This window comes from Staurois parvus, unplaced genomic scaffold (assembly GCF_062004578.1).
Source record: "Staurois parvus isolate SC_StPar_1 unplaced genomic scaffold, SC_StPar_1.0 ptg000786l, whole genome shotgun sequence".
Classification (NCBI taxonomy): domain Eukaryota; kingdom Metazoa; phylum Chordata; class Amphibia; order Anura; family Ranidae; genus Staurois; species Staurois parvus.
Window position 1 is genome coordinate 738,285 of NW_028318582.1, and position 26,782 is coordinate 765,066.

At 45.8% G+C, this 26,782-nt stretch overlaps 1 protein-coding gene across 2 annotated transcripts in view; it reads right to left on the minus strand.

The window, feature by feature from the left end:
- LOC149444332 (inaD-like protein) overlaps positions 1-26,578 on the minus strand; it is a 99,773-nt gene extending 73,195 nt beyond the window's left edge. For both annotated transcript variants that reach the window (XM_089654669.1, XM_089654668.1), the window contains exons 1-6: positions 26,466-26,578; positions 12,743-12,835; positions 4,496-4,567; positions 2,843-2,960; positions 2,623-2,759; positions 153-236 (exon numbers count right to left, since the gene is read on the minus strand). In XM_089654669.1, the coding sequence (XP_089510795.1) occupies positions 153-236; positions 2,623-2,759; positions 2,843-2,960; positions 4,496-4,567; positions 12,743-12,835; positions 26,466-26,561 (600 nt within the window). In that variant the 5' untranslated portion in view covers positions 26,562-26,578. The remainder of the gene's footprint in view (positions 1-152; positions 237-2,622; positions 2,760-2,842; positions 2,961-4,495; positions 4,568-12,742; positions 12,836-26,465) is intronic.
- Between the last annotated feature and the right edge of the window lie 204 nt (positions 26,579-26,782).

Sequence of the window (26,782 nt, forward strand, 5' to 3'; positions counted from 1 at the left end):
TATAAAAATAAATGTATAGTAAAAACGATTGAATATAGTTTACAAATTATACACAGAAATCAGATTTTCAAAACCTTAACGCGCATATCAATAAGATAATTAGCAAAGATAAATGTTTCCGATACATAAAATGACTTATTGATCCCACTTACTTCAAGAATCTGATCACCTGCCCAGAGTCTCTCATCTCTAGCTGCAGCTCCTTCTTCATACACTTCATGGATTACCACTGCCTCCTGCAGAACATACACAGCCAGACCACAGATTTACAGCAGCAGCATACTACAGTAACAAGCTCTTGCGTGTAAAAAAAAAAGATAAATACATAAAAATTCTGAAAGGGAATCTCCTGCCCATTGTACAATGAAACCTGAACTATCCCAGGGCCAACAACACAACAAATACACAAGGATCAAAACCAATGTCTTTACCCCATCTTTTACTGGTCAGACTTTTATAGCAAACAAGGCGTGAAACATAAAAGATTATCGCTCGGGTTGCGGCTCATTGAAATACCGCTAGATACTAGCTGGCAATAACATTTTCAATGAGGCGTGTATTGAGTACGGCCAGAAAACGAGCCGTTTGATGCGGCGCTGAAATACTTCACAAGATGAAATAAAGATTCTTGAGAAAATCAGGCTTTCAACAGGTAAATGCCCAAAACACGAAAAAAAATATTCTGCACTCACGTACGATATTAAGGTTTGTGAATTGAACATTTTTAGGGGAAATTCATCTTTAGATGAAATATTGCATGGGATGTTTGTGCCATAAGCAACTGCACCGACTTTCATGAGGCTGTTACAGATGTGCTGCGACCCCGACTGCAGGGGAGATCAGACACACAGCCAAATGACTCAGAGGAGAGGCATACCCAGCCTCTCACTTGTAGCAGGAACCAAAAATCTGGATGACTCTAAAGCGGTTTGATTTACTAAAACTAGAGAGTGCAAAATCTGGTGCAGCTCTGCATAGCAACCAATCAGCTTCCGGGTGTTATTGACAAAGCTTAAAGCGGAGTTCCACTCAAGCTGTCAAAAAATAAAAGTCAGCAGCTACAGAAACTGTAGCTGCTGACTTTTAAAAAACACAAAATGAGGAAAGAACAAACAGAGGGCGCACAGGCCTAGTGCCTTACCATAAAAAAAAAGTAGGTGTTGTACTCACAGACGACAATGTAGTCAAGGCACGTCATAAAAGAACAGCTGGGTCAACACCGCGCTGAGTAACAGTCCGCAATAGGGAGTGTAGACATCCAATAGGCTGACGCGTTTCGAGGACTTGCCTCTTCCTCAGAGCCACTCGAAACGCGTCAGCCTATTGCAGACTGTTACTCAGTGCGGTGCTGACCCAGCTGTTCTTTATGATATGCCTTGACTACATTGTCGTTTGTGAGTACAACACATACTTTATTTTTTATTAAACATTTTTTATGGTAATGCACTAGGCCTGTGCGCCCTCTGTTTGTTCTTTCCTCATTCAGTATATTTGGATTCCCCCGGTCTATTTGAGGGCAGAAAGGTGTGCATGTTCCAGGACACTCTTAATGTGGTTGTAGCCTGCATCGAGTCCATCCCCAAGCGCAGGAGCATTTGTGTTTGCTGGTTCTTTTTTTAAAAAACACACACTTACCTGTCCCTCGGTCCCGTGGTGTGTCCCCTGCAGCCTGTTTTACCGGCCGTCTTCTCTCCCTGGGCGCCGCATCTTTAGTGTGGGCACCCGGCTGTGATAGCTCGCGACTCTACAGCCGGGTACCCACTGCACATGTGCGTGTAGCGCTGCACTTCATGAATGGTCCTGTAGTCTTCTGGGACCTGTCACGGGTCCCAAAAGACTACAGAGAGGGAGGAAGGGAGGACACCTTCTGTTTCCGATCGCATAGGTGATCGGAGTGGAAGTGGGAGCGGGTACTTGTCAAATTCAGGTACCCCCCCCAAGGTCCCAATCCTTAATGGGGAGAGGGGGACCAGTCTTTAAAGCGGAACCACCCCTCTTGGGTGGAGTTCCGCTTTAAATGAACAAGCTGAAGTTAGAAGCTGATTGGCTGCCATGAACAGCTGCACCAGGTTCTGCAGTCCCCAGTGTTAGTAAATCCATCCTAAAAATTTTTTCAAAAATGAAAAAAAAAAAAAAAAAAAAAAAAAAGTGCAACAGCTTATAAAATTTTTACTTTTTTTTTTTTTTTTTTTTTAATGCAGTGAGGGTTTTCCTGCCTGTATGGCTGTCAGTGAAATCTTCATTTAGCAATGTGTCCTCCCCAGGGGCGGACTGTACTTTTGGAACTTGGGCACTGCCTGGGGACCCAGGGTCAGTAGGGAGCCCCATGAGATGCCCCTGGTACCATTTTCATAGGCTTTTTTGAGTTTGGGCAAGGACACAGAGGCCCCATGATCCCCTATTGCCTGGGGGCCCCATGAGTTGTCAGTCCGCCCCTGGTCCTCCCTATTAATTCTCCTGCCTCTTACTATATCTAGTTCATTCTTTGACATATCTCTTTCCATTTTTATGCCTGAAATGTGGCCTAGGCGTCCCCAATGATATTAGTGCCGAGGCGTCCCCAATGATATTAGTGCCGAGGCGTCCCCAATGACATTAGTGTGCCCATGGCTAAACTCTTACCAGCGGAGTGTCTTTCCCACCCACAATGCTGAGTCCAAGCCCCGATCGACCTTTGGAGATCTCGATGGTCATTTCCTGCCCTGGTATAATAGGACATGTTGCTGGGTCAAAATGTACTACCGGAGATGAGATGTTCCCTAAGGAAAGGTAAGGAGGAGTTAGTATAAATGACGGCTGCCACGTTCATTACGACCAATTTAAGATGCTACTGTCATCTTACTGTGGGTGGTGATCTCTGGATCAGGAATGATGTAGGCTGGTGCAGGGGTCAGCGCTATGTCCTGAGCACTGTACGGTATCTTGGCGCTAGTTTTCAGTTGTTTCAGCTGGCTGATGAGCTGCACACGTATGGATAAAACAAAAAATATGAAGATATAAAGCTCCCTCTTAAAAAAAAAAAAAGTACAGTTTTATTGAATTGAACTTATCCTATAAATGTCAAAACACAGGAGGCACCCCTCCAATCCACCCAAACTTTGTCCATGTTAAAGAAAAAACTTGCTAGCCATACACTAAAATCATTTGAATGGGTTCTCGAAAAACGAACACTTGGCTGTGAGAGAAAAATGATATTGCCATCATGTTATGATCGAATTTTGAATGATAAATCTCTCTCACTCCCTCCTCATTGACCTACCTCAGGCTATCCCCTCTTCAGTCCATCATGAATGCTGCTGTGAGACTCATCCACCTTACTAACAGTTCCGTATCTGCCATCCCTCTCTGCCAATCCCTCCACTGGCCTCCACCCCTCTCTGCCAATCCCTCCACTGGCCTCCACTCCGTGTCCTCCACCCCTCTCTGCCAATCCCTCCACTGGTCTCCACTCCATGTCCTCCACCCCTCACGCCAATCCCTCCACTGACCTCCACCACTCTCTACCAATCCCTCCACTGGCCTCCCTTCAGTGTCCTCCACCCCTCTCTGCTAATCCCTCCACTGACCTCCACCCCTCTCTGTCAATCCCTCCACTGGCTTCCCATTGCCCAACGGATAAAATTCAAAACATTAACAATTACATATAAAGCCATTTATAACTCCGCCCCAAATTACATCACCAATCTTGTCTACAAATATCACCCAAACTGTCCTCTCCGCTCCACGCAGAACCTCCTGCTCTCTAGCTCCCTTGTCTCCTCCTCCCATGCTCGTCTCCAGGACTTCTCCAGAGTTTCCCCCATCCTCTGGAACTCTCTAGCCCAATTTATCAGACTATCGCCTACTCTGCTCATTTTTTGGCGATCTCTGAAAACCTCTCTCTTCAGGGAAGCCTATCCTGCCCTCAGCTAATAATGGAATCTACTATTCCTCCTACCAGTCCATCCCCCACAGTTGCTACCTTTTGTACAACTAGCCCCTCCCTCTTAGATTGTAAGCTCCCAGGATCAGGGCCCTCCTATCCCTCTTGTATTGAACTGTATTGTTGCTGTATTGTCTCCCGTTATATTGTAAAGTGCTGAGCAAACTGTTGGCGCCATAAACCCTGTATAATAATAATAAATCACAGAAACACATTAACTTTTCAATTTATTGTCCGTTCAACACAAGTTTTCCCAAACTCTTCCTTTGATTTTTTTCGGCTCAAAAAAATGTCACCAGCGATGTTTGGTTTGTGCCCATTAACTGGACGGAAAAGAAAAGCAAACTATCCAAATGACAGATTTTCTAACGATTTTTCGTCTAGTGTATGGCCACTATAAGAGGCATCTGGTAGAGGCAGCGAATTCTTAGATTGTCAATTATTACAATGTGAAGCAAAATGGGTGGCCATTATGTATGTAAAAATCCATGAAGAATATACAATAATTTTCTACAAAACAAAATTTTGGGCCCCTCAACAAAAAGAGATCTATATATACTGAAGTTTACAGACCCCTTCATGATCAAACACATTCTTCTCCTCAACCGGCTCCAGGATCTGGTCACTGAACTTCACTTTACTTTCCTGGAAACAAAAACAAAAACCATGATTATCCTGACAAAGTAGGGATAAAACAAAACTCGTTCATGAAATCTTACCTTTTGCCAGACAACTAGTGCGAGGACCAGGGGCGGACTGACAACTCATGGGGCCCCCGGGCAATAGGGGATCATGGGGCCCCTGTGTCCTTGCCCAAACTCAAAAAAGCCTATGAAAAAGGTATCAGGGGCATCTCATGGTGCCCCCTACTGACCCCGGGCAGTGCCCGAGTTTCCAAATGGTCAGTCCGCCCCTGGTGAGGACCTAACTAAACAATCCATTCAATTTACAAATATTTAAGTAGGCTATCGCACTACATACAATATATGACCTGAAGTTTGTGGCCACCCAACCATCATATCAATATGAGCATGTTGGACATCGCATTCCAAACCCATAGGCATTGCCCCTTCAGCCAAAATATTAGGCGAGGCCAGGATGATGCTGGGTGAGAAGAACCGGTTAACAATTGCCATTCACATTTATCCCAAAAGGTGTCCTGTAGGGTTGAGGTCAGGACTCTGTGGAGGACACTCAAGTTCCTCCACCTCAAACTCATCAAACCATGTCTTTATGCAGCTGGCTTTGTACTGCAACAGAAAGGGGTCTTCTCCTAAATGCTACCACAAAGTTGGAGGCACACAATTGTCTAAAATGTTTCTGTAGCATAAAAGTGGCTCTAAAGCCTTACAGTGTTTGTAAACCTCGGACGTGAAATATGAACACAGCATATCCCTCTATAGTGTGTACTTTTCTCTATGACCCCCGGTTCACATCTATGCGGCCGCGTGGGCTGTGTTTTGCTCGGGCACAAGAGCACATTCATTTGAATGGACTCCCGTGTCCGTGACACGCAGGGAAGAAGTCCCTGCACTTCTTTAGAAAACGAAGCCCGCACGGGAACCTCGGTTCCCAGTACGGTTGAATTTTCCAGTGCGGGCGGTGTTCCATTAGAACTAATGGCACCCGACAGCGGGTCCGCATTCCTCTGTGTGGGTGGTGCGGCTGCACGGATTTTCGTGCGGATCCGAAGCGGCACCACCCGCACAGATGTGATCCTAGGGTTAAGGGCACTTGGTTTACTAAAGGCAAATAGACTGCACTCTGCAAGTGCAGTAGTTCCAGAGCTTAATCAATGAGCAAAAGTTCTGCTGACTTCCATCATCCAATCATGTGCAAGCAAAAGTGCTTTTATTTATTTTAATTTTCCCAGCATGTGATTGGGTATTCCTTGCAAAGTGAATCTTTATCTCATTTACAAAGCTCTGGAGCAATTTCACTTGCAGAGCACAACTGTACCTTGCATGGTACACAGTCTATTTGCCTTTAGTAAATCAACCCCGAAGTTTCATTTCGGTCTTCTTCTTCGTTCCTCTTCTATTAGCATGAATCACTTCTGAAAAGTTTTCCTGACACCAAGAGAAAAATGGTGACAAGGGAGGGACCTTCAGTAGATTGACAGTCTCAGCTCTGTTCCTGTGAGTTGTGAGGGGGGGTGTGTCTCTTCCCTCCAATCAGCTCTCAGAGCTTTCCTCACTGAGCTCTGCAGTGTGTAATGCCAGCTCTCTGACCCTTTTTTCTAAACTCACAGACAAGCTTTATAAATTCTGTGAAATTCCACATGCACGCACACACCACAGACCTGTACCAGGTCCAATACCAGAAACCAGCAGTGCGTGCACATGCACAGGAGTGGCTCATGTGTGTGCAGATGTGCTGCAGACCTGCAGCAGAATGACTTCAGCACCTGCTGCCTCTTAGGATGTCTACATCACACATGCCACGAGGCAGTATTTTGCTGCGCAGGAGTGCTCTGCGTGTGCAGATGTGTCGCGGATATCTTTTCAGGTCCCTAAGATCTATAGCACATCTGCACGTGCCAGATTTTCAAAGGTGAAAATGTGGAAGAGAACGGGGGGGGGGGGGGGGAATAGGGCAATATTCGTCCATCACTTCTGTTTATTGACTATATTTGTATATCCAGCTGGTTACATTGGATGACTATATATACCAGGTGGTGCACCCTGATGTTATTGTTGCTAGTTGGCAGAACACAGTGCTGTTGTTGTCATTTTAGCATCATTATGGCCATGCTATGTCTATTTTATACCTCTATTAGGTCGCACAGACAACGTTGTCTGGGGTGAGGCGATTGTCATCTTGCAGTATTTTTTATTGTATTTGTATACTTTGCACATTTTGATAATAAAGCATACACTTGTGTTCTGTCTCTCCAATCTAAGCATTGAAAGTGTGATCTCTGTAACTTACAGTTCTGATGAGATAGCGATAACTCCAATCTTAGTTGAATGACACAGGCAGTGTGTGACGGGAGTGACTTTGGGTGGGGGGCCCATGGAACACAGACCCCTTTGGAGGGGTGGGGAGACCCCTGTCTCAGCTCCCCATATCCCTATTATGTGTAAGTCACCCTGTGCTTGTTAGGGGTACAGGGTGAAATGTTCTAATATTAGGGTGGGGGGTTGTTTATTGTTTACTGCCATGTGGTCCCATTGTTCTATTGTGTGTCTTGGGAGCAAACTATTATGGGATTTATGTGTTTGTGTATTGGCTTGGTGAGGGGTGTTTCCAGCAGCCCTCCTGATGGGACTGTTGTTGGTGTGTGTCTCTGGTTGCTAGATTTGCTTTGCCCTGCGTCCATATGCAGTGAGGTGGGTTGTACACTTGAATGTTTATATCTTGTGTCTGTGTTAAAATAAAGCAGTCTATCTCCTGGTTTCCTTAAGTCTGGTGCTGTCTCGTCTTGTAGTCCTGTGTGGTTAGCGGTGGTGTCCGTGGATCTGTGTTTGGACAGGGAAGCGGGAGTCTAACGGAAGTACCCAAGTGCAGTCGGGGTCCGGTTCCATTACACACTGACTCAATCCAGAAGAAATCTTGTAGATTTTGTGAAGTTTATTCCATAAACTGAGAGAATCTTACAACAATGAAAGGTCAAAAGATCATAATGTGATCTTCTTATGACATGAGGCTAGAAGCTGCAATGCCTTACTGGGAAAAAGGGTGGGGCTATCTATACAACATGAACTAAACCAGAGGAAAGGGAGGAGCAGAGAGAAAATATAGAGAACACTTAAAGGCATATGACAGTCATGTGAAACATGATAACTTTTATGTGTTGGTTTACCGCATTGCCCTTTTCTGTAACCGCTTTTTTTTGTGAACGTCCTGTTCACATATTCTTCAGTTTCATTGGTTTTTTTGGTTACTGGACAACACTACTGGTGTGTAGCGGAACCCATTAACCCCCCTGGAGGTATTCCCGAGTGTAGCTCGGGGTAAAGTTTCAGCACCACAAGCGGTAACCCCGAGCTACACTCAGGAATACACTGCAGCGTTGCTCTGGGATCTCTTCTTCACTTACCTTGTCCTTTGCTCCTGCGATGTCCCCCCTGCAGTGTCCCCGGCCATGTCCTCCAGCCGATGCCGACATCTGTCTTCTGGGTTCTGTTCCCTGCGACGTCGGGACATACGGGGGACGGAACGGCGGGAAATTCAAAAATGTGAAAAAGTGACATTCACTAAATACACTAAAATCACATAGTATAACATTCCTGTATCAAACCATGTCACATACATTTTGTCCCGAGTGCTTTGTCCGGCGCCCTGCCTGCATTCTTACTGTTCTTTCTGCTTGGAAACTGAGAAACCTCCATGGCGTCCAAAAAGTGTCCCTTTAGGTCAAAAGCGGTTTTAGACCGGCTAGAGAACAGCGATAGTAAATCAGAACCACTTGCAGAATTGAGTGATAATGATTCGTGGGGGAAATTCCTCATCAGACACTGAAAACGATTCTGCGACTTTGCTCAGCGATGTGCGAACTTGGCGCTCTATTTCAAATTTCAGTGTTTTTGGTTTGATTAGATTGAATTAAATTTATTATTATTATTTTTTATGATTATTTATTATATTATAATTTATGATTTCGTGTTTCAAATTTTAACATACCCGGGATGTCTAATAGACTCCTTGTTCGGACAGATTTCAGTGAGTTATTTCTAAAAATTACAGGTCTACAATAAAAAAAATACATATTTCCATGCAAAAAAATGTACCACTTTGAGCACAGAAATATGGACATAATCAGACCGCTAGGGAGGTTAATAATTATACCTCCTTTTTTGTTTTTTTTCAATTAGTTAGGGTAATATTCCCTGGCTGAAGTTCCTCTTTAATGTCACCACTCCAAACTACCTATCCTTTGAACACACATCTGCTAGGCTGCTATCAGTAAAGCTGAACATCTTCCCTTGTTGGATCCAGTTCTTCAGTGAAATCAGACTTCTGTAATGAAGATTTACTTGCTCTTTGCAGTCATATAGGACAAAATGAGCCTCAACCAGCCCCCATATCCCTGGTGACTGCAGAGGATAATGGTGTGTATTCTCACACTATCAAGAGCCATTGAGCGACATTCATAAGTCCCCCAAGGATCAGCTGCAATCAATCTTTCCTGATACAGCCTCACTGTCATCTTCCTACCCATATTACTACCTTGCAGGGCTCATTAGTTACACTAAGGGGTGCAGGAATGGTTTAATCCTTTATTGTACCACACAGATGTGCAGCTTAATCCCAAAGGAATATCTGAAAGGTCTTATATTGTTATTAAGGCTTACATAGAGATGAAGTTTAATCTGCTTACAGTTTGCCTTCACTGGTTCCTCCCCCCCCCCCTCATGAATATGAAAATTTTAAATAAATCCTTTCCATTTTCACTACGTCTTCTTTTAGACCCAGTGACATCACTGGGTCTCAGTGCTTCACTATACAATGCAGGCAGATCATGGCTACTGGGAGGGGCCGGCAGCCTGCTGTATATATGCTTCCTGAAAACATCACAGCACCCTGCCTCAGCCCTGGTATGATCAGTGGGCTGTTCTCCTTGGAGCAGCTGTGCAAATATCAAAATGCCATGAATGCTGGATGTCAGCCTGGAGGAGTAGGGGGTCCTAAGCATACATGTGCTTCCTGGTCACCCTGGGTAATGCCCACATGTAATGCTGCCTCTCCATGAACTGAAATACAATGAATAAAAAAGGGGTGGGCTAGGAAAAGTCAGGCTGGGAAGGAAAGTGTTAGATGCTGCTGGATGTCCTCCAGCCAGGAAATTAGGCGGAGCTCTATCTGACTTGCTGCAGCCTCTAATGCACACTGTAAGAAGCTCACAGTGTGCAGCAGGGGCGGACTGACCATTTGGAAACTGACCATTTGGAGGCACTGCCCGGGGTCAGTAGGGGGCCCCAAGAGATGCCCCTGGTACCTTTTTCATAGGTTTTTTTGAGTTTGGGCAAGGTCACAGGGGCCCCATGATCCCCTATAGCCCGGGGGCCCCATGAGTTGTCAGTCCGCCCCTGGTGTGCAGTGAAATCAGAGGAAGCCATTTCAGTACAGAAGAGGTTCCGGTACAACTGTCAGTTGCTGTGTCCCGGTACAACTGTCAGTTGCTGTGTCCCCGGTACAACTGTCAGTTGCTGTGTCCCCGGTACAACTGTCAGTTGCTGTGTCCCCGGTACAACTGTCAGTTGCTGTGTCCCCGGTACAACTGTCAGTTGCTGTGTCCCCGGTACAACTGTCAGTTGCTGTGTTCTGGGAATGCAGAAAACCTGGTGCATGTGGCCTGCTTCCCTCTGTCACTCTGTGGCACTTGGTCACTCAGGCACGCAATCATTGTCACAATGGGAAATGAAGAAAGTCACAACGTGGAGAGACACTCTGGGCTACTGAATGGAACAGTGGGCAAGTAAAAGGAAGGCAAGTAAGCCGGCTGCAATGTCCTGCATGGGCAACGTTCACTTTATAGTAGAACACCAATTAGATATAGAAGACACAAATGAGTGCGGCTCTCTATCCATTATGTCACTCAATGTCGTTTTTTTAAAATAAAAGCAGAGTCAGCATCTGGATTTGATAACCACCTCTTGCAGTCCATGTACAGAAGATCAGACTGGGAGAGGGAGAAGCAGCACAAAGAACCAATTATGCAGCAGTGCTCATGTGGCAACAAGGAAAACGCTGCTAGAAGGAGAGAGCAGAGTGACAGGTGAGCTCATCATTCAGTGTCCAAACACAGCCTGCGGGGGAGGGACAAGACCTGTAGTTATTACTGCACTGGAACTGCACTGCATTTGGGCATCACAAACTAAAATGTTATTTAATTTTTTTTTCTAATATTCAAAGTAAACTCAACCATCCATCCATGAGAAATCATTTAGAAAAACACCCCCTGGCACGTCTGGCAGTGGCCATCTTAAGTAAGAGCAGGTGATTCATGTATCATTTACTTCCTGGAAACCATCTGCTTTTAAAGCGGAGCTCCACCCAAAAGGGGAAGTTCCGCTTTAAGGACTGCTCCCCCGCTCCCCATTAAGGATTGGCGGGGGGAGCGGGTACCCGAATTTGACAGGTACCCGCTCTCACTTCCGGTCCGATCGCCTAGGCCAGGGGTAGGCAACCTGAGAGCCGCAGGACTACAAGTTCCATCATGCCTCTGCAAGTCATAGCTGTAACTGTCAGTTTTGTAATCTTTGCAATGCCTCATGGGAAATGTAGTTCCACAACAGCTAGAGAGCCGCAGGTTGCCTACTCCTGGCCTAGGCGATCGGAAGCGGATGCTGTCCTTCCTCCCTCCCCGTAGTCTTTTGGGACACGTGACAGGTCCCAGAAGACTACAGGACCATTCGCGAAGCGCAGCGCTACTCGCACATGCGCAGTGGGTACCCGGCTGTGAAGCCGCAAGCTGTCACAACTGGGTGCCCTCCAGGTAGAGAGGACGGCCGGTGAAATGGGCTGTGGGGGACACACCACAGGACCGAGGGACAGGTAAGTGGCTGTTTTTTTTTTTTAAAAGTCAGCAGCTGCAGTTTTTGTAGCTGCTGACTTATTTTTTGACAGGGTGAGTGGAACTCCGCTTTAACTCAGGCATAGGCTGAGCTGGGAACCTCCACTCCCCTCCTGAAGACTCCTGGGATGCATGACATCATTTGCCTAGGCATGGAAACCAGGAAATAACTGAAGAAATGTAAAAAAAAAAAAAAAAGATAAGTATATAGAATATACTTTCCTATTTACTCATGCTAGCAGCATACGGATCAAAGGGGCGTTCCAGACATTTTTGTGCTTATTAAAATTCAACAGCTACAAAAACTGTAGCTGCTGACTTTTCATAAACACATACTTACCTGTCCCGGGGTCCAACGATGTACTCACCCACACCGTCCCTTCTCCCCTCCACGGTGCCAGCACCTCAACAGTGGGCACCAGGCTGACAGCTCGCAGCTTCACAGCCGGGTGCCCACTGTGCATGCGTGAGTCGCGCTGCATCTCCTGATTGTCCTGTCAGTCATCTGGGACCCGTGAAAGCTCCCAGGAGACTGCGGGAAGAAGGAGGGGGCTAAACTTCCGGCTCACTTCGCCACGGTGAAGTGAGCCGGAAGTGGGGGTGGGTACCTGGTCCCCCCCCCCAAAAGGTGTCAAATATGGCAGTGGGGGGGGGGGGGGGGGGAGAGCCAAACAAGTGGAGCTTCCACTTTTGGGTGGAATTCCACTTTAAAAATAGTCAGTGTTGATTGAGAAAGTCATGTTCCACTTAAACTGCAGCAGAAAAGAAAAAAAAAAAAATCAGGTCTTCTGTCCTGTCTAGGTCTGTGCCGTGTATAGATGCAAAATATTGTTTTTAGTGCAAAAAAAAAAAAAATAATGTGCCAAGAAATATTGGTGCCAACAGCTACGGTTCTGAATTGAGAACACTCAACGGTGGCAGAACAGCCACTTCAAAACTTCTCTCCCGAAACCTCCTTCATTGAATATTTTGCATTCAGAATTGGTATAGCTTGCAAAAGAATAAAACCTGACAGCCCAAAAAGTATACTTGGACACAGGGGTGGACTGACAACTTATGGGGCCCCCGGGCAATAGGGGATCATGGGGCCCCTGAGTCCTTGCCCAAACTCAAAAAAGCCTATGAAAAAGGTACCAGGGGCATCTCATGGGGCCCACTACTGACCCCGGGCCCTCGGGCAGTGCCTGAGTTTCCAAATGGTCAGTCCGCCCCTGGTTGGACAGAATATTGTTGTATTTATTCATTGTAAGAACACAGATTATCGCAGAGATTTTAGAAAGTAGAATGTATGAATCACTCACGCTTGTTTTGGTTTCCGGGTCAATGTAACTTCTCCTGGGTTCAACCAAACCTCCATCATCTACTCTGCTGGATACGGCGACTCCAGGCACCTCCTGCAAATGAAAGCACCACATTGACCTTGAGAACAATTCCCGCAAGAGCAAGCAGATATGAAATCCAGGAAACATCTCATAAGAAAAACAGCAAAAGACTTTGTCTCATGAAACCTAAAGTGCTCTGGTTACTAATTCAGAGCAGGAAGACCATGTACAAGGGGAGTATGGAGGAAAGCAAGCTCCACGCATTCACTAAAATAAAGATGATCAGTGAGGTTCAAGGAATAAGGTGGCACAAATATTATGTCGTCTCCCAGTGAATTTTTGTGGCTGTAATTATAAATTCCAGTATCTCGGCAGTTATAAAGAATGGATAAAGCAAAATCTCTCTTAACAGAAAAAAGATTATTATTAATGACCAGAAGTTTGAGGACATTTGGCCATCACACTTACCTACACCACCAAAAGACATTCCTCCAAATGATGGAGATCAGTGAAGGGGACAATTGAGCACTTCCAACCTTGTGATAAAAATTTGGGGAAAGCCCTTTTCTGTTCCAGCATTACCATGCCTTGTACATAAGCCCAGGTCCATAAGGACATGGTACCGGTGGTGTATTTAGGTTTTGTGCTGCTCCAGGCAAAACAAAAATTGTCTGCCCCGTCAGACACCAAGCAACACCACCCCCCTTACCCCTCCCACAGAGAGAGCCTGACATTGACCAACAACACCACTGCCCCACACTCGGGAGAGCCTTCCACTAACCCCCCTCCCAAGCGATAGAGAAAAAGACACTCATCTTCACAGCTCCGAACATCCCCGGGAATGAGAGTCAGACTCTACATACACCATCAAGCAGCCTCTCTTGGATCCCACCTGGTTCCCATAGTGCGCGTGTCCCTTCTTTCACACCCCTTTTTCTAAGGGGAGGTGCTGCCCCTCCTGAAAAATGCCACCCTAGGCAAGTGCCTTGTTTGCCTTGTGGTAAATACGCCCCTGCATGGTACCATGAGTTTGGTGTGAAGGAACTCAAGTGGCCTTGACAGAGCCGTGACCTCAAGACCACTACAATATCTTTGAGATGTATCTGAGTCCAGATGACAAACCAGGTCTTCTAGTCCAACATTAGTACCTGAATGCACAAATACTCTATTGGCTGAATGGGCACACATTCCCACAGACACACCCCAAAATCCTGTGGAAAGCCTTCCCCCAGAAGAGTGGCTGCTTTAGTCACAAAGGTGGGGCCACCTCTATACTAAAGCCCATGGTTCTGGCATGACAAGCTCATGTAGGTGTAAGGACCTAAAAAAAGAGTTAGCCATATAATGTAACAAGCACCACTTGGAGTTAGTGGGGGGGATTTACTCAATCTGGTGCAGCTGTGCAGGGTAGCCAATCAGCTTCTAACTTCACCTTGTTCAGATAAGCCTTGACAATAAGGCCCCATGTACACGGGACACTTCTGAACGATGGAAACTGACTGCTGGAAAATGTAGGTTACCCACTTGACCTCCTGAGGATTTACCCCCCTTAATGACCACGCCTATTTTTGCTACTCGGCGCTGCACTAATTCAACTGATAATTGCGCGGTCATGCAATGCTGCACCCAAACAAAATGTACGTCCTTTTTTTCACACAAATAGAGCTTTCTTTTGGTGGTATTTGATCACCTGTGCGCTTTTTATTTTTCATGCAATAAACAAAAAAAAAGACCAAAAATTTTGAAGAAATACAATATTTTTTACTTTCAGCTATAAAAAATATATAGTAAACTCAAAGTTAGTTATAAATTTAGGCCAAAATGTATTCTGTTCCATGTTTTTGGTAAAAAAAAATCCCAATAAGTGTATATTGATTGCTTTGTGTGGAAGTTATAGCGTCTACAAACTATGGTATAAATACTGCAATTTACGCCATTTTTTTTTCTATACAGCGCTGCGCTAGTTTGACAATTGCGCGGTCACGCAATACGGTACATAAATGAAATTTATGTCCTTTTTTCACACAAATTGAGCTTTATTTCGGTGGTATTTGATCACCTGTGCGGTTTTTATTTTTTCCGCTATAAAAAAAAAAAAAAGGTTGACAATTTTGAGAAAAAAAAAAACATTTTGTACTTTTTGCAATAAAACATGTCCAGTAAAAAAAAATTGTAAAAATCAAAATTTCGTCATAAATTTTGGCCAAAATGCATTGTGCGACATGTCTTTGCGACAAAAAACCCAATACGTGTAAATTAATTGGTTTACGTGAAAGTTATAGCGTTTACAAATGGCGGGAAAGATACTGGGATTTTTTTTTTTTTAATACTAATAATGGCGGCGATCAGCGACTTATGGCGGTTATCAGTGACTTATGGCGGGACTGCGGCGGACATTCTGACACTGGGGAGGAACTGACTTAGGGTCACTGACATCCCCAGTGACACCAATACAGTGATCAGTGCAAAAAAAAAAACACTGACACTGTACTAATGGCACTGGGGAGGAAGGGATTCATTTTTTTTGCACTGAAAGGGTTAACTGTGTGAGGGGAGCGTTTTACTAGGGGGCGGGGGTGTGTACTGCAGGGAGACACGCTGGCTGATTGGGACAGAGAAACTCTTTTCTCCTGGTCAGCTTGTCAGGAACTGTCAGGGAACTGACAGAAAGCAAAGCTAGTGCAGCCCTGCTCTCTGTCACCGATTGCCGCTAATCGCCGGGACACAGCTGACAATAACGGGCTGTGACCCAGTGACTGACACCCGCGGCTGAGATTGGCGGTGAAGGTAGGGCGGCGGCGCGCCTCGTGCGCGCCCCCTACCTGTTTTGAAACAGCACGTTTTAAAACGTGCTTTTGCCCAGCCGTGCCGCCCTGCCACCATTTTTATACAGTGGCTGGGCTAGTGGTTAAAAAACGTCTGTTTAGCCACGTTTGCATAACGCATTTATGTGCGTTTGTGTTTAGAAAGCGTTTTTTTAAAGATAAGCACAAGAGAACCTCCCAAATGCCCAGAATGCACTGAAAAGTGGTAAATTATTAACTATTTCAATAAAATAAAGATAAAGATGTGAGCGCTCTCTAATAAGCAGCTATAGCATTCAAGGCAACCAATATAAAAACCTTATCAAAGTATAAGAATAAAAGTGCAGCGCTGAACTTTTATTCTTATATTAACTATTTCAGACTGTTTCAGAGAAATACAGAGAGTAGAAGCAGAGACAGCAGTATGTGTTGAAATTAGCTTAGATGTGAGTTGCTCATTAACATTTCTTTTGTTTCCAAGGGTGCGAAAGGTGTCTGGTGGAGGGAGTCATTAAGGCCAACTGGCAGGGGGTCTTCATGAGGAATTTGAGGTGTGAATGGTCATTAACATATCTTTTGTTTCCAAGGGTGGGAGAGGTCTGAGGTGTGAATTGGTCATTACAATGTGTGACGAGATGGGCAGGAACATCCTGTGTTCAGTGTTTTGTCCATCTGTGTACCTTGAAACCACTTTCCATGCATTTTTCATGATAAAAAAGGCTCTGGACAGCATAGGGAACTGGAAGAGTTAAAAAAAATTTCAAACGCAAATGCTTGTAAACGCGATTTGCAGCGTTTAGCCGCGTTTACAAGCATTGTGTGTTTGAAACCGTGATAAAATCGACTGCTGAACGCCAGTTTTCTGCGTTCAAAAAAAGACTAAACTCAAATGCCTGTAAACGACGATGTGTACATGGACACACAGGAAAACATTAGGGAGAGTTCAGGGGCTGCTGAAAAAAACGCTGAACAGCAAGTTTATCAGCTGCAGTGTACATGAGCCCCTCTGTACTCAATGCTGTATTACTGATCTTTACGATGTTCAAATGTCCTATAGACAACATTGCATCACACTTCAGAAAACAACTCAGCATATTTTACTCAGGAGTGCAAGAGTCCTAACCAATTGTGGAGGGGTGCTGGTAACTGAATGGGCAAGGTGTCAGCATCTCTTTAACCACTTCCCGTCCGGCCCATGTATATAAACGGTTGGACGGAAGCAGTGCAGGAGCGGTTAGCCATTTATAAACGTCCTCCCTGCTTGAGTGCGCTCCCTGGGAGTGCGCAGCATCCGATCATTGTATGGGACCTGTGTGTGAGGTCCCGATCATGTGATCACTGATTGGCCAGTCAGTGATCATACGAAGAGTACTAAGCAAGATGTCACTTCTGACATCATTGCTTACTAACGTGTGAAATCTGTGAATGATCACAGAGATCACAGGGTACAGGGCTATTCACAACAGCCTTGTACCATGTGAAAAGCTGTGACCAATCACAGCTCTCACAGCATTTCTCAATGGCTGCAAGAATGCAGCCAGAGAGAAGGAGAAATGATTGCTTTTACAGGCTTTATGCATGTGTAAAAAAAGAAAAAAAAAAATCATCACCCCCCACAAGTACTATGGTCACACTGTACTGCTAGGGTGACAGTATGTAAAAAAACAAAATATAAAAAATAAAAAAAAAAGTAAAACTTTTTTTGAAAATTTATAATTTTTGGTTATAAACTAATTTTGTTTTTTTTTTGTACTAAAAGGATAACCAAATACATTTTGGCCAGGATTTATGAAGAAAGATTATTTATTTGCAAAATTTTATAAGAAACACTTTTTTTCAAAAATTTTGGACGTTTTCATTTATATAGCAAAAAAAAAATAAAAATCCCAGGGGTGAAAAAATACCACCAAAATAAAGTTTGTCTAAAAAAAAAAATGCTAAAAAATGCATATGGATACAGTGTTGCATGACCGCGCAATTGTCATTCAAAGTGTGATAGCGCTGAAAGCTGAAAATTGGCCTGAACAGGAAGGGGGGGAAAGTGTCCGGACTGGAAGTGGTTAATTAATCTCTATATAAACATCCGGCGTTTTAATTGAAAATCTAAAGCTAGCTTTTTAAATGAATTTCCGGACACACATCAGGCATGCACATCCTTGGCCATCACTGATAGTAACATCCCTGAAAAGCTAAGATTTACTAACTTGGCAGCAAATCATTCTTGGCATTTGTTGTCTGTTTACTATGCTGCACCCGCTCTCACCCACAGACTTCATTTGTTTGATAGCTCTACGTCTGATCAGATTGCACGGCTTTTTTTTTTTCTCTAAAGATCTTCGTTATTTATTTCAGGTACTTATATAGTGCCGTCACTTTACATATATATTGTACATTCACATCGGTCCCTAACCCTCAAGGGGCGTACAATCTAAGGTCCCTAACTCACATTCATACATACACATACTAGGGACAATTTAGACAGGAGCCAATTCACCTACCAGCATGTCTTTGGAGTGTGGGAGGAAACCGGAGTACCCAGAGGAAACCCACACAGGCACAGGGAGAACATGCCAACTCCAGGCAGGTGGTGACTTGGTTGGGATTCAAACCAATGACTCTAGTACTGCCACGCTGAAGTGCTAACCATTTAGCCACTGTGCTATGATTATTTATTTCAGGTACTTATATAGCGCCATCAATGTACGCAGCACTTTACATATATATTGTACATTCACATCAGTCCCTAACCCTCAAGGGGTGTACAATCTAAGGTCCCTAACTCACATTCATACATACACATACTAAGGACTTTTTTTTATAAGTTATACAAACATACTCATTAAAACCTTAGCATAATATCAAAACATTTATTGTTTCACCCCCCCCCCCCCCATCCAATCCCTGACCCCTTCTGCTCTGCATTTTTCTGTTCATTTCTGGAGATCGTAATCCCTATAAAAGAAGGACAAAATATATTACTAGGAACAATTTAGACAGGAGCCAATTCACCTACCAGCATGTCTTTGGAGTGTGGGAGGAAACTGGAGTACCCAGAGGAAACCCATGCAGGCACAGGGAGAACATGCAAACTCCAGGCAGGTGGTGCCGTGGTTGGGATTCGAACCCACGACCCGAGTACTGCCAAGTGGAAGTGCTAACCATATGAATATAAAGCCACATAGTAGCAAATTAATAATTCATCCCTGAGATTTCTGTCTAAATCCAGCACAGTGGATAAATGGTTAGCACTTCCACCTGGCAGCACTGGCGTCGTTGGTTCGAATCCCAACCAGGGCACCTCCTGCCTGAAGTTTGCATGTTCTCCCTGTGCCTGCCAGGTACTCTGGTTTCCTCCTACACACCAAAGACATGCTGGTAGGTGAATTGGCTCCTGTCTAAATTGTCCCTAGTATGTGTATGTATGAATGTAAGTTAGGGACCTTAGATTGTACATCCCTTGAGGGTTAGGGACTGATGTGAATGTACAATATATATGTAAATTGACGGCGCAATACAAGTACCTGAAATAAATAAATAAAAATAAATAAAATAAATCCTAAATCTTCCCAACATTCCACATCTGACAACTACACGAGTTCCAGCTCATAATCATGTAGTTGTGGGTGACTACAGAAAATAAAGCTTTCTGTATGCTCGGTAGATGAGCGCGGCCCGTCCTTCACCCGCAGCCTTCACGTTCAGGGTGTAAAAGCATTGCCGCTATAATGAAGGAAATATGTTCTGAAAGGTGTCACGCTGCTTTTTTATATTTGTGCATCAGCATTATAGAAGAATGAAAATGATGTATGTTGTGCTCCGTGTGCTCCTCTCTGGGGCGATACTGTAGAAGAGCCAACAAACAAGCAAAGAATATCCCATCTTCAGGCTTTGTTTGGCATTCACACATTATAAAGGAGCTGAGCGATGATGAAATCATTCTTCAGAGATGCTCTACATGAAATGTAACCATCAATAAAAAAATTACAACAGCAACTTAAAGCTTTTAATATTCAGGCTCCACGCACACGGGACGTTTTGAGAACGCTGGGAACGTTCGCTGTGTAAAGTCACATTAAAAACCGGAGTTTTTCAGTTTTTGTTTGCGGTTTTGCATTAGCGTTTGGCGGTATTTTTCTGCATTTTCCTGCATTAGCATTTTTAGCTTTCTTTGGCTCAAAAAATGTCCAAAAACGCTGGTTTAACCGCGTCAGAGCGTTTTTACAGCTAAAAAACTCCTCTAGAAACTCACATGCACACGGGACGTTTTGATAATGCTGGTAACGTTAGCTGTTTTTCAGCTTTTTTGCATCCGCGTTTAGCTGCGTTTTCCCGCATTTACTTTTTTAGCTGTTTTTATTTTACTAAAGAAAAACTTTTTTAGGTCAAAAAAGTGAAAAACGACGGTTTGTGGCATTTTGCAGCGTTTTTTAGCGTTAGAGTGTTTTTACAGCTAAAAAAAAAACTCTGAGTAACCCACTAGTTCTGGGTTTATTTCCATCCAAATAATGCTAATTACAGTCTATGTGTTCATGGACACGTAGGAGAACATGCCGGGGATGGACACGTAGGAGAACATGCCGGGGATGGACACGTAGGAGAACATGCCGGGGATGGACACGTAGGAGAACATGCCGGGGATGGACACGTAGGAGAACATGCCGGGGATGGACACGTAGGAGAACATGCCGGGGATGGACACGTAGGATAACACGCCGGGGATGGACACGTAGGATAACACGCCGGGGATGGACACGTAGGATAACACGCCGGGGATGGACACGTAGGATAACACGCCGGGGATGGACACGTAGGATAACACGCCGGGGATGGACACGTAGGATAACACGCCGGGGATGGACACGTAGGATAACACGCCGGGGATGGACACGTAGGATAACACGCCGGGGATGGACACGTAGGATAACACGCCGGGGATGGACACGTAGGATAACACGCCGGGGATGGACACGTAGGATAACACGCCGGGGATGGACACGTAGGATAACACGCCGGGGATGGACACGTAGGATAACACGCCGGGGATGGACACGTAGGATAACACGCCGGGGATGGACACGTAGGATAACACGCCGGGGATGGACACGTAGGATAACACGCCGGGGATGGACACGTAGGATAACACGCCGGGGATGGACACGTAGGATAACACGCCGGGGATGGACACGTAGGATAACACGCCGGGGATGGACACGTAGGATAACACGCCGGGGATGGACACGTAGGATAACACGCCGGGGATGGACACGTAGGATAACACGCCGGGGATGGACACGTAGGATAACACGCCGGGGATGGACACGTAGGATAACACGCCGGGGATGGACACGTAGGATAACACGCCGGGGATGGACACGTAGGATAACACGCCGGGGATGGACACGTAGGATAACACGCCGGGGATGGACACGTAGGATAACACGCCGGGGATGGACACGTAGGATAACACGCCGGGGATGGACACGTAGGATAACACGCCGGGGATGGACACGTAGGATAACACGCCGGGGATGGACACGTAGGATAACACGCCGGGGATGGACACGTAGGATAACACGCCGGGGATGGACACGTAGGATAACACGCCGGGGATGGACACGTAGGATAACACGCCGGGGATGGACACACAGGATAACACGCCGGGGATGGACACACAGGATAACACGCCGGGGATGGACACACAGGATAACACGCCGGGGATGGACACACAGGATAACACGCCGGGGATGGACACACAGGATAACACGCCGGGGATGGACACACAGGATAACATGCCGGGGATGGACACACAGGATAACATGCCGGGGATGGACACACAGGATAACATGCCGGGGATGGACACACAGGATAACATGCCGGGGATGGACACACAGGATAACATGCCGGGGATGGACACACAGGATAACATGCCGGGGATGGACACATAGGATAACATGCCGGGGATGGACACATAGGATAACATGCCGGGGATGGACACATAGGATAACATGCCGGGGATGGACACATAGGATAACATGCTGGGGATGGACACACAGGATAACATGCCGGGGATGGACACACATAGGATAACATGCCGGGGATGGACACGTAGGATAACATGCCGGGGATGGACACGTAGGATAACATGCCGGGGATGGACACATAGGATAACATGCCGGGGATGGACACATAGGATAACATGCCGGGGATGGACACGTAGGATAACATGCTGGGGGGGGTTTACTGGCTGCAGAAAAATATGTCAAAGGCCAAAAACAGCCGCTGTAAAAACGTCCCGTGTGCATGAGGACTAAATATCAGGGGAAAAAAAATAAGAGTAAAAAGTAAAAATAAAGAGGCAGCTTATATTTCAATGCTCACCTGTAATCTGAGGCTATCCCCTACAGTAATCCTCTCTCACCACTAGGTGCTGTTAGTTTTCTGGGTGGAATGCCAACCAATGTCGTTTAATTCACTTCCTATGAGCCCAGACTGTCATCAGCCCCCTTCCTGGCAGAATTCACCATGCTGGCCTATGCTCAAAATACTACCAATCATTATGTATGCACCATTCAGTTATACACATGATCATGTAGGGCAAAGCAATAAGTTCAATGCCTCCCTCCAGGCAGCCTATACTTGCCTCTTACTTGCTTCCCCCAACCTCTCTGTTCACCTGCCAGGAGCAGGGCAGCCTATACTTGCCTCTTCCTTCCCCAATCTCTGTGTTCACCTGCCAGGAGCAGGGCAGCCTATACTTGCCTCTTCCCCAATCTCTGTTCACCTGCCAGGAGCAGGGCAGCCTATACTTGCCTCTTACTTCCCCAATCTCTGTTCACCTGCCAGGAGCAGGGCAGCCTATACTTGCCTCTTCCCCAATCTCTGTTCACCTGCCAGGAGCAGAGAACACTTCCAGCCATGGTATAGCATACAACTTCACTACATTTTAAACCTCTGGTGACACATGGATCACACGTTACGGGGGGGGGGGGGAATCCTAAGCCCTGGGTTAGCTTCAAATGGATCAGAAGCTTTCATAGGGTTGACTTTCTTCACTTCTGGCAGTAGAACGGAGCAGCAGATAGTAAAGGTAAGGGCTCATGTACTCGGGGCGTTTGGGAAAACTCTTCTGAATGATAGAAACTGACTGCTGGAAAACGTAGGTTAAAAAACATCTTAGCTGCATTTGCATACCGCGTTTATGCGCGTTTGCGTTTAGAAGCGTTTTTAAAAGATAACCTCAGGAGATCTTCCCAAATGCCCAGAATGCACTGAAAAATAGTAAATAATTAACTATTTCAAACATTTTGAGAGGAATAGAGAGAGCAGAAGCAGAGAGAGCAGTATGTGTTGAGATGACTGTCTTTTCTGGTTGTATTCACTATGGATCCCATCATGAGCATAATGCGGCGCGTTCTACCATTTGTTCCTTCACACGAAACCTGGAACTGACTGCGCTGGTGTACCGGGTCCATTTGAATACATGGAACTGACTGCGCTGGTGTACCGGGTCCATTTGAATACCTGGAACTGACTGCGCTGGTGTACCGGGTCCATTTGAATACCTGGAACTGACTGTGCTGGTGTACCGGGTCCATTTGAATACATGGAAAACACTTTGCAGGCACACTGGAACAGTTAAAAACCCCTTCTAAACGCAAACGCTTATAAATGTGGTTAACCGTGTTTACACACGCTTGGAACGCCGGTAAAACTACTCCTGAACGCACGTTTGGGGTGTTAAAAAAAAAACCAAACGACTGTAAACTCAACTACCTGTAAACGATGATGTGTACTCGGACACATAGGAAAACATTAGGGAGAGTTCAGGGGCTGCTGAAAAAAAAACGCAGAAAAGCTCCTGAACGTGAGTTTATCAGCTGCAGAGTACATGACCCTAAGAATGAGCAGGCAGGAAGTGTGCATTTACGAGAACCAGCTGCTTTGCCACGTGGTAAAGGACAGGTTCACTTTAGGAGGCACTCATTCCCCGATTTAGAGATGACCACAAGAGGAAGCATTTTAACAATCTAGTGATTGCCATAGATCAGGGGTAGGCAACCCGCAGCTTTCTAGCTGTTGTGGGACTACATTTCCCATGAGGCATTGCAAAATTGACAGTTACAGCTATGACTTTCAGAGGCATGATGGAACTTGTAGTCCTGCAACAGCTGGAGAGCCGTAGGTTGCCTACCCCTGCCATAGATGATGACTATGGATTGCAGGAAAGAAAATCTCTCCACTCCCCCCCCCCCCATCAACACAGTCAGAGTTGATGGGAGGATTCCTACTGCTATGCTATTGTGTTCGGCCAGCGTGGAGCGTTCCCTGCCAACAGAACATAATGATCACTGCTGGCGGACATATCCGCCAGCATTAATCACATGCAAAAAAACCTGACAGGCTGGTTGTCCTGAAGTCAATCGGTGGATTGACGCAGGCGCCCATAGATGGATCGAATCTCGGCCAGTCCCGGCTGAAATTTGATCCATCTATGGCAGCAATGGGCAAACTACGGCCCGCGGGCCGTATACGGCCCGGCGGACCTTTTAATCCGGCCCGCGGAGCGTGATACTGTCAGGATGGCTGTCAGGATGTGTGTAGGCGGGGCAGCGTGACGAACGCGAGGGGAGCTAGGCTCCTCTCACAGTCCGCCCTGAAGACCGGAACGGCGCAGGAACATGGCGAGAGGAACGTGCGGAGCAAAGGTAAGTAAATTGACACAGGGGGGACTTTGGGACTTAATATGGGGAATGAATTACTATATGGGGGATGAATTACTATGGGGGATGAATTACTATATGGGGGATGAATTACTATATAGGGCAGGGGTCTGCAACCTTTAAGACATAAAGAGCCACTTGGACCCGTTTCCGAGAGGGAAAAAAAGACTGGGAGCCGCAAAACCATTGCAACATTTAAAACAAATCCGACACTGCATATATTGCAAAAAGCGCTCTGGTCATGAAGGGGGTTTAAGGGCCCAGTAAGCAAAGGGTTAATCAGGGCCACAGTGTATCATCATAATCACAATCATAGCCTTAGGTCAGTGGTGGGCAACCTTTTTTTTCAACTGAGCCAAATCTCGCCAAAACCACGATTAAAATTTATTTTGAGAGCCACATTTTTAAAACTGAAAATACATCCCCCATATAGTAATTCATCCCCCCTATAGTAATTCCCCCCTATAGTAATTCATCCCCCATATAGTAATTCATCCCCCATAGTAATTCATCCCCCCTATAGTAATTCATCCCCCCTATAGTAATTCATCCCCCATATAGTAATTCATCCCCCCTATAGTAATTCATCCCCCCTATAGTAATTCATTCCCATATTGTGTCAATTCACTTACCTGTACTCCGCGTGTTCCTCTCGCCGTGTTCCCGCGCAGTTCTGGTCTTCAGGGCGGACTGTGAGAGGAGAGGAGTTCGTCACGCTGCCCCGCCTACATCCTGACAGCCAATGTTTGCCACGCTCCGCGGGCCGGATTATAAGGTCCGCCGGGCCGTAGTTTGCCCATTGCTAGGCTAGCTGCAGAGTCCTGACTTTTGGGGCGACCGCCCAAGAGGAGGGAGGGGAGCGGGCGCCCGGCACACAGAAGAGCTGCATTAACCTCCCTGGCGGTATGATTCCTTCCGATTTTTTGTGCTGAAAGCGGTACCATTTTTTCGCATGGAAATAGTTTTTTATTGCAGGCTGTAATTTTTAGGAAAATTTCCCCACAAATCATTATCACTCAATTCTGCAAGTGGTTCTGATTTACTATCGCTGTTCTCTAGCCGGTCTAAAACCGCTTTTGACCTAAAGGGACGCTTTTTGGACGCCATGGACTTTTCTAAGTTTCCAGGCAGAAAGAACAGACAAAATGCAGGCAGGGCGCCGGACAAAGCACTAGGGACAATATGTATGTGAAATGGGATGAAACAGCAATGTTTTACTATTGAAATTTGAAAAAAAAAAAAAAAGAAATTTTTTAAATTTTTTAAATTTCCCGCCGCCGGCGGCGCCCGTACGTCCCGACGTCACGGGGACCGGAACACAGAAGCCGGATGCCGGCATCGGCCGGAGGAGATGGCCGGGGATGCTGCAGGGGACACATCGCGGGAACGAAGGACAAGGTAAGTGCTGCAGGGACCCCCAGAGTAGCGCCGCATGGTAAGCCTGAGTGTAGCTCGTGGTATAGAAATTCTACCACGAGCTACACTCGGGAAAACCGCCAGGGAGGTTAAAAGAGCCGCGGCTTGCCGACCACTGAGCTACGGCAACCCTATTGCCTGTCACCTGGTGGGCAGTGTGCTCCGGAGCCGCAGCAAAGGTGAAAAAGAGCCGCATGCGGCTCTGGAGCCGCGGGTTGCCGACACCCGATATAGGGGATGAATTACTATATGGGGGATTAATTATTATGCTTACTATGGGGGAATATTACTATACTTACTATGGATGACACATACACATCATTCATCTACTCTTGGTCCGGCCCCCGGGTCCAATATATGAACCCTTTGTGGCCCTCAAGTCAAAAAGTTTGCCCACCCCTGATCTATGGCCAGCTTAAGACAGAAATACAATAATGAAAATATGGGACAGCAAGCATGCCAAACTCCACATCTAACATTGATTTTTGCCAAGCTGTACAACAAGCACTAGTACTCAGTAATGATAAGCTGTAGGTTTGCTTTAAAGTAATATCCCGCCTCTGGTTAATTGAAATGTCAGATGTAAAATCTGTTCCTGGCCCCGTCTACATGAATACAGCAGCTTTCACCTGCATCACTGTTGGCACTGCAATCCATCCATCTCCGGTAAGATCCATTAATGGTGTAGCCAGACCTCAGCTCAGTCCTACAAGCCCCAGAGACTGCCAAGGCACCAGCTTTCTACTAAGCGTTCTTTCTCACCTGATTGGAGAACTGGGAACTTGCTGGCACCGGGTAGGCGCCGATGGCCATCTGGTGAGCGGCATCTTTATTCCTGATGAAAGAAAATAAAATCATCTTTGTTACCGTCCACATAAAAACATGACAGCAGCTGTGTGCGCATTTCTCACTGGGAAGGACAATTCCGAGAACTGTTGTAAGCCGAAGCTGTACAGATAGAACCCTCATCGGTCAGTACAGTGATGGAGGACCATTGACCAGTGGCCAGAAGATATGATGTCCTTCCCTTTGCCTTGTGAAAGAGGGTTGGTCTCTTCTAGTTTTGGACAGACGCTGGA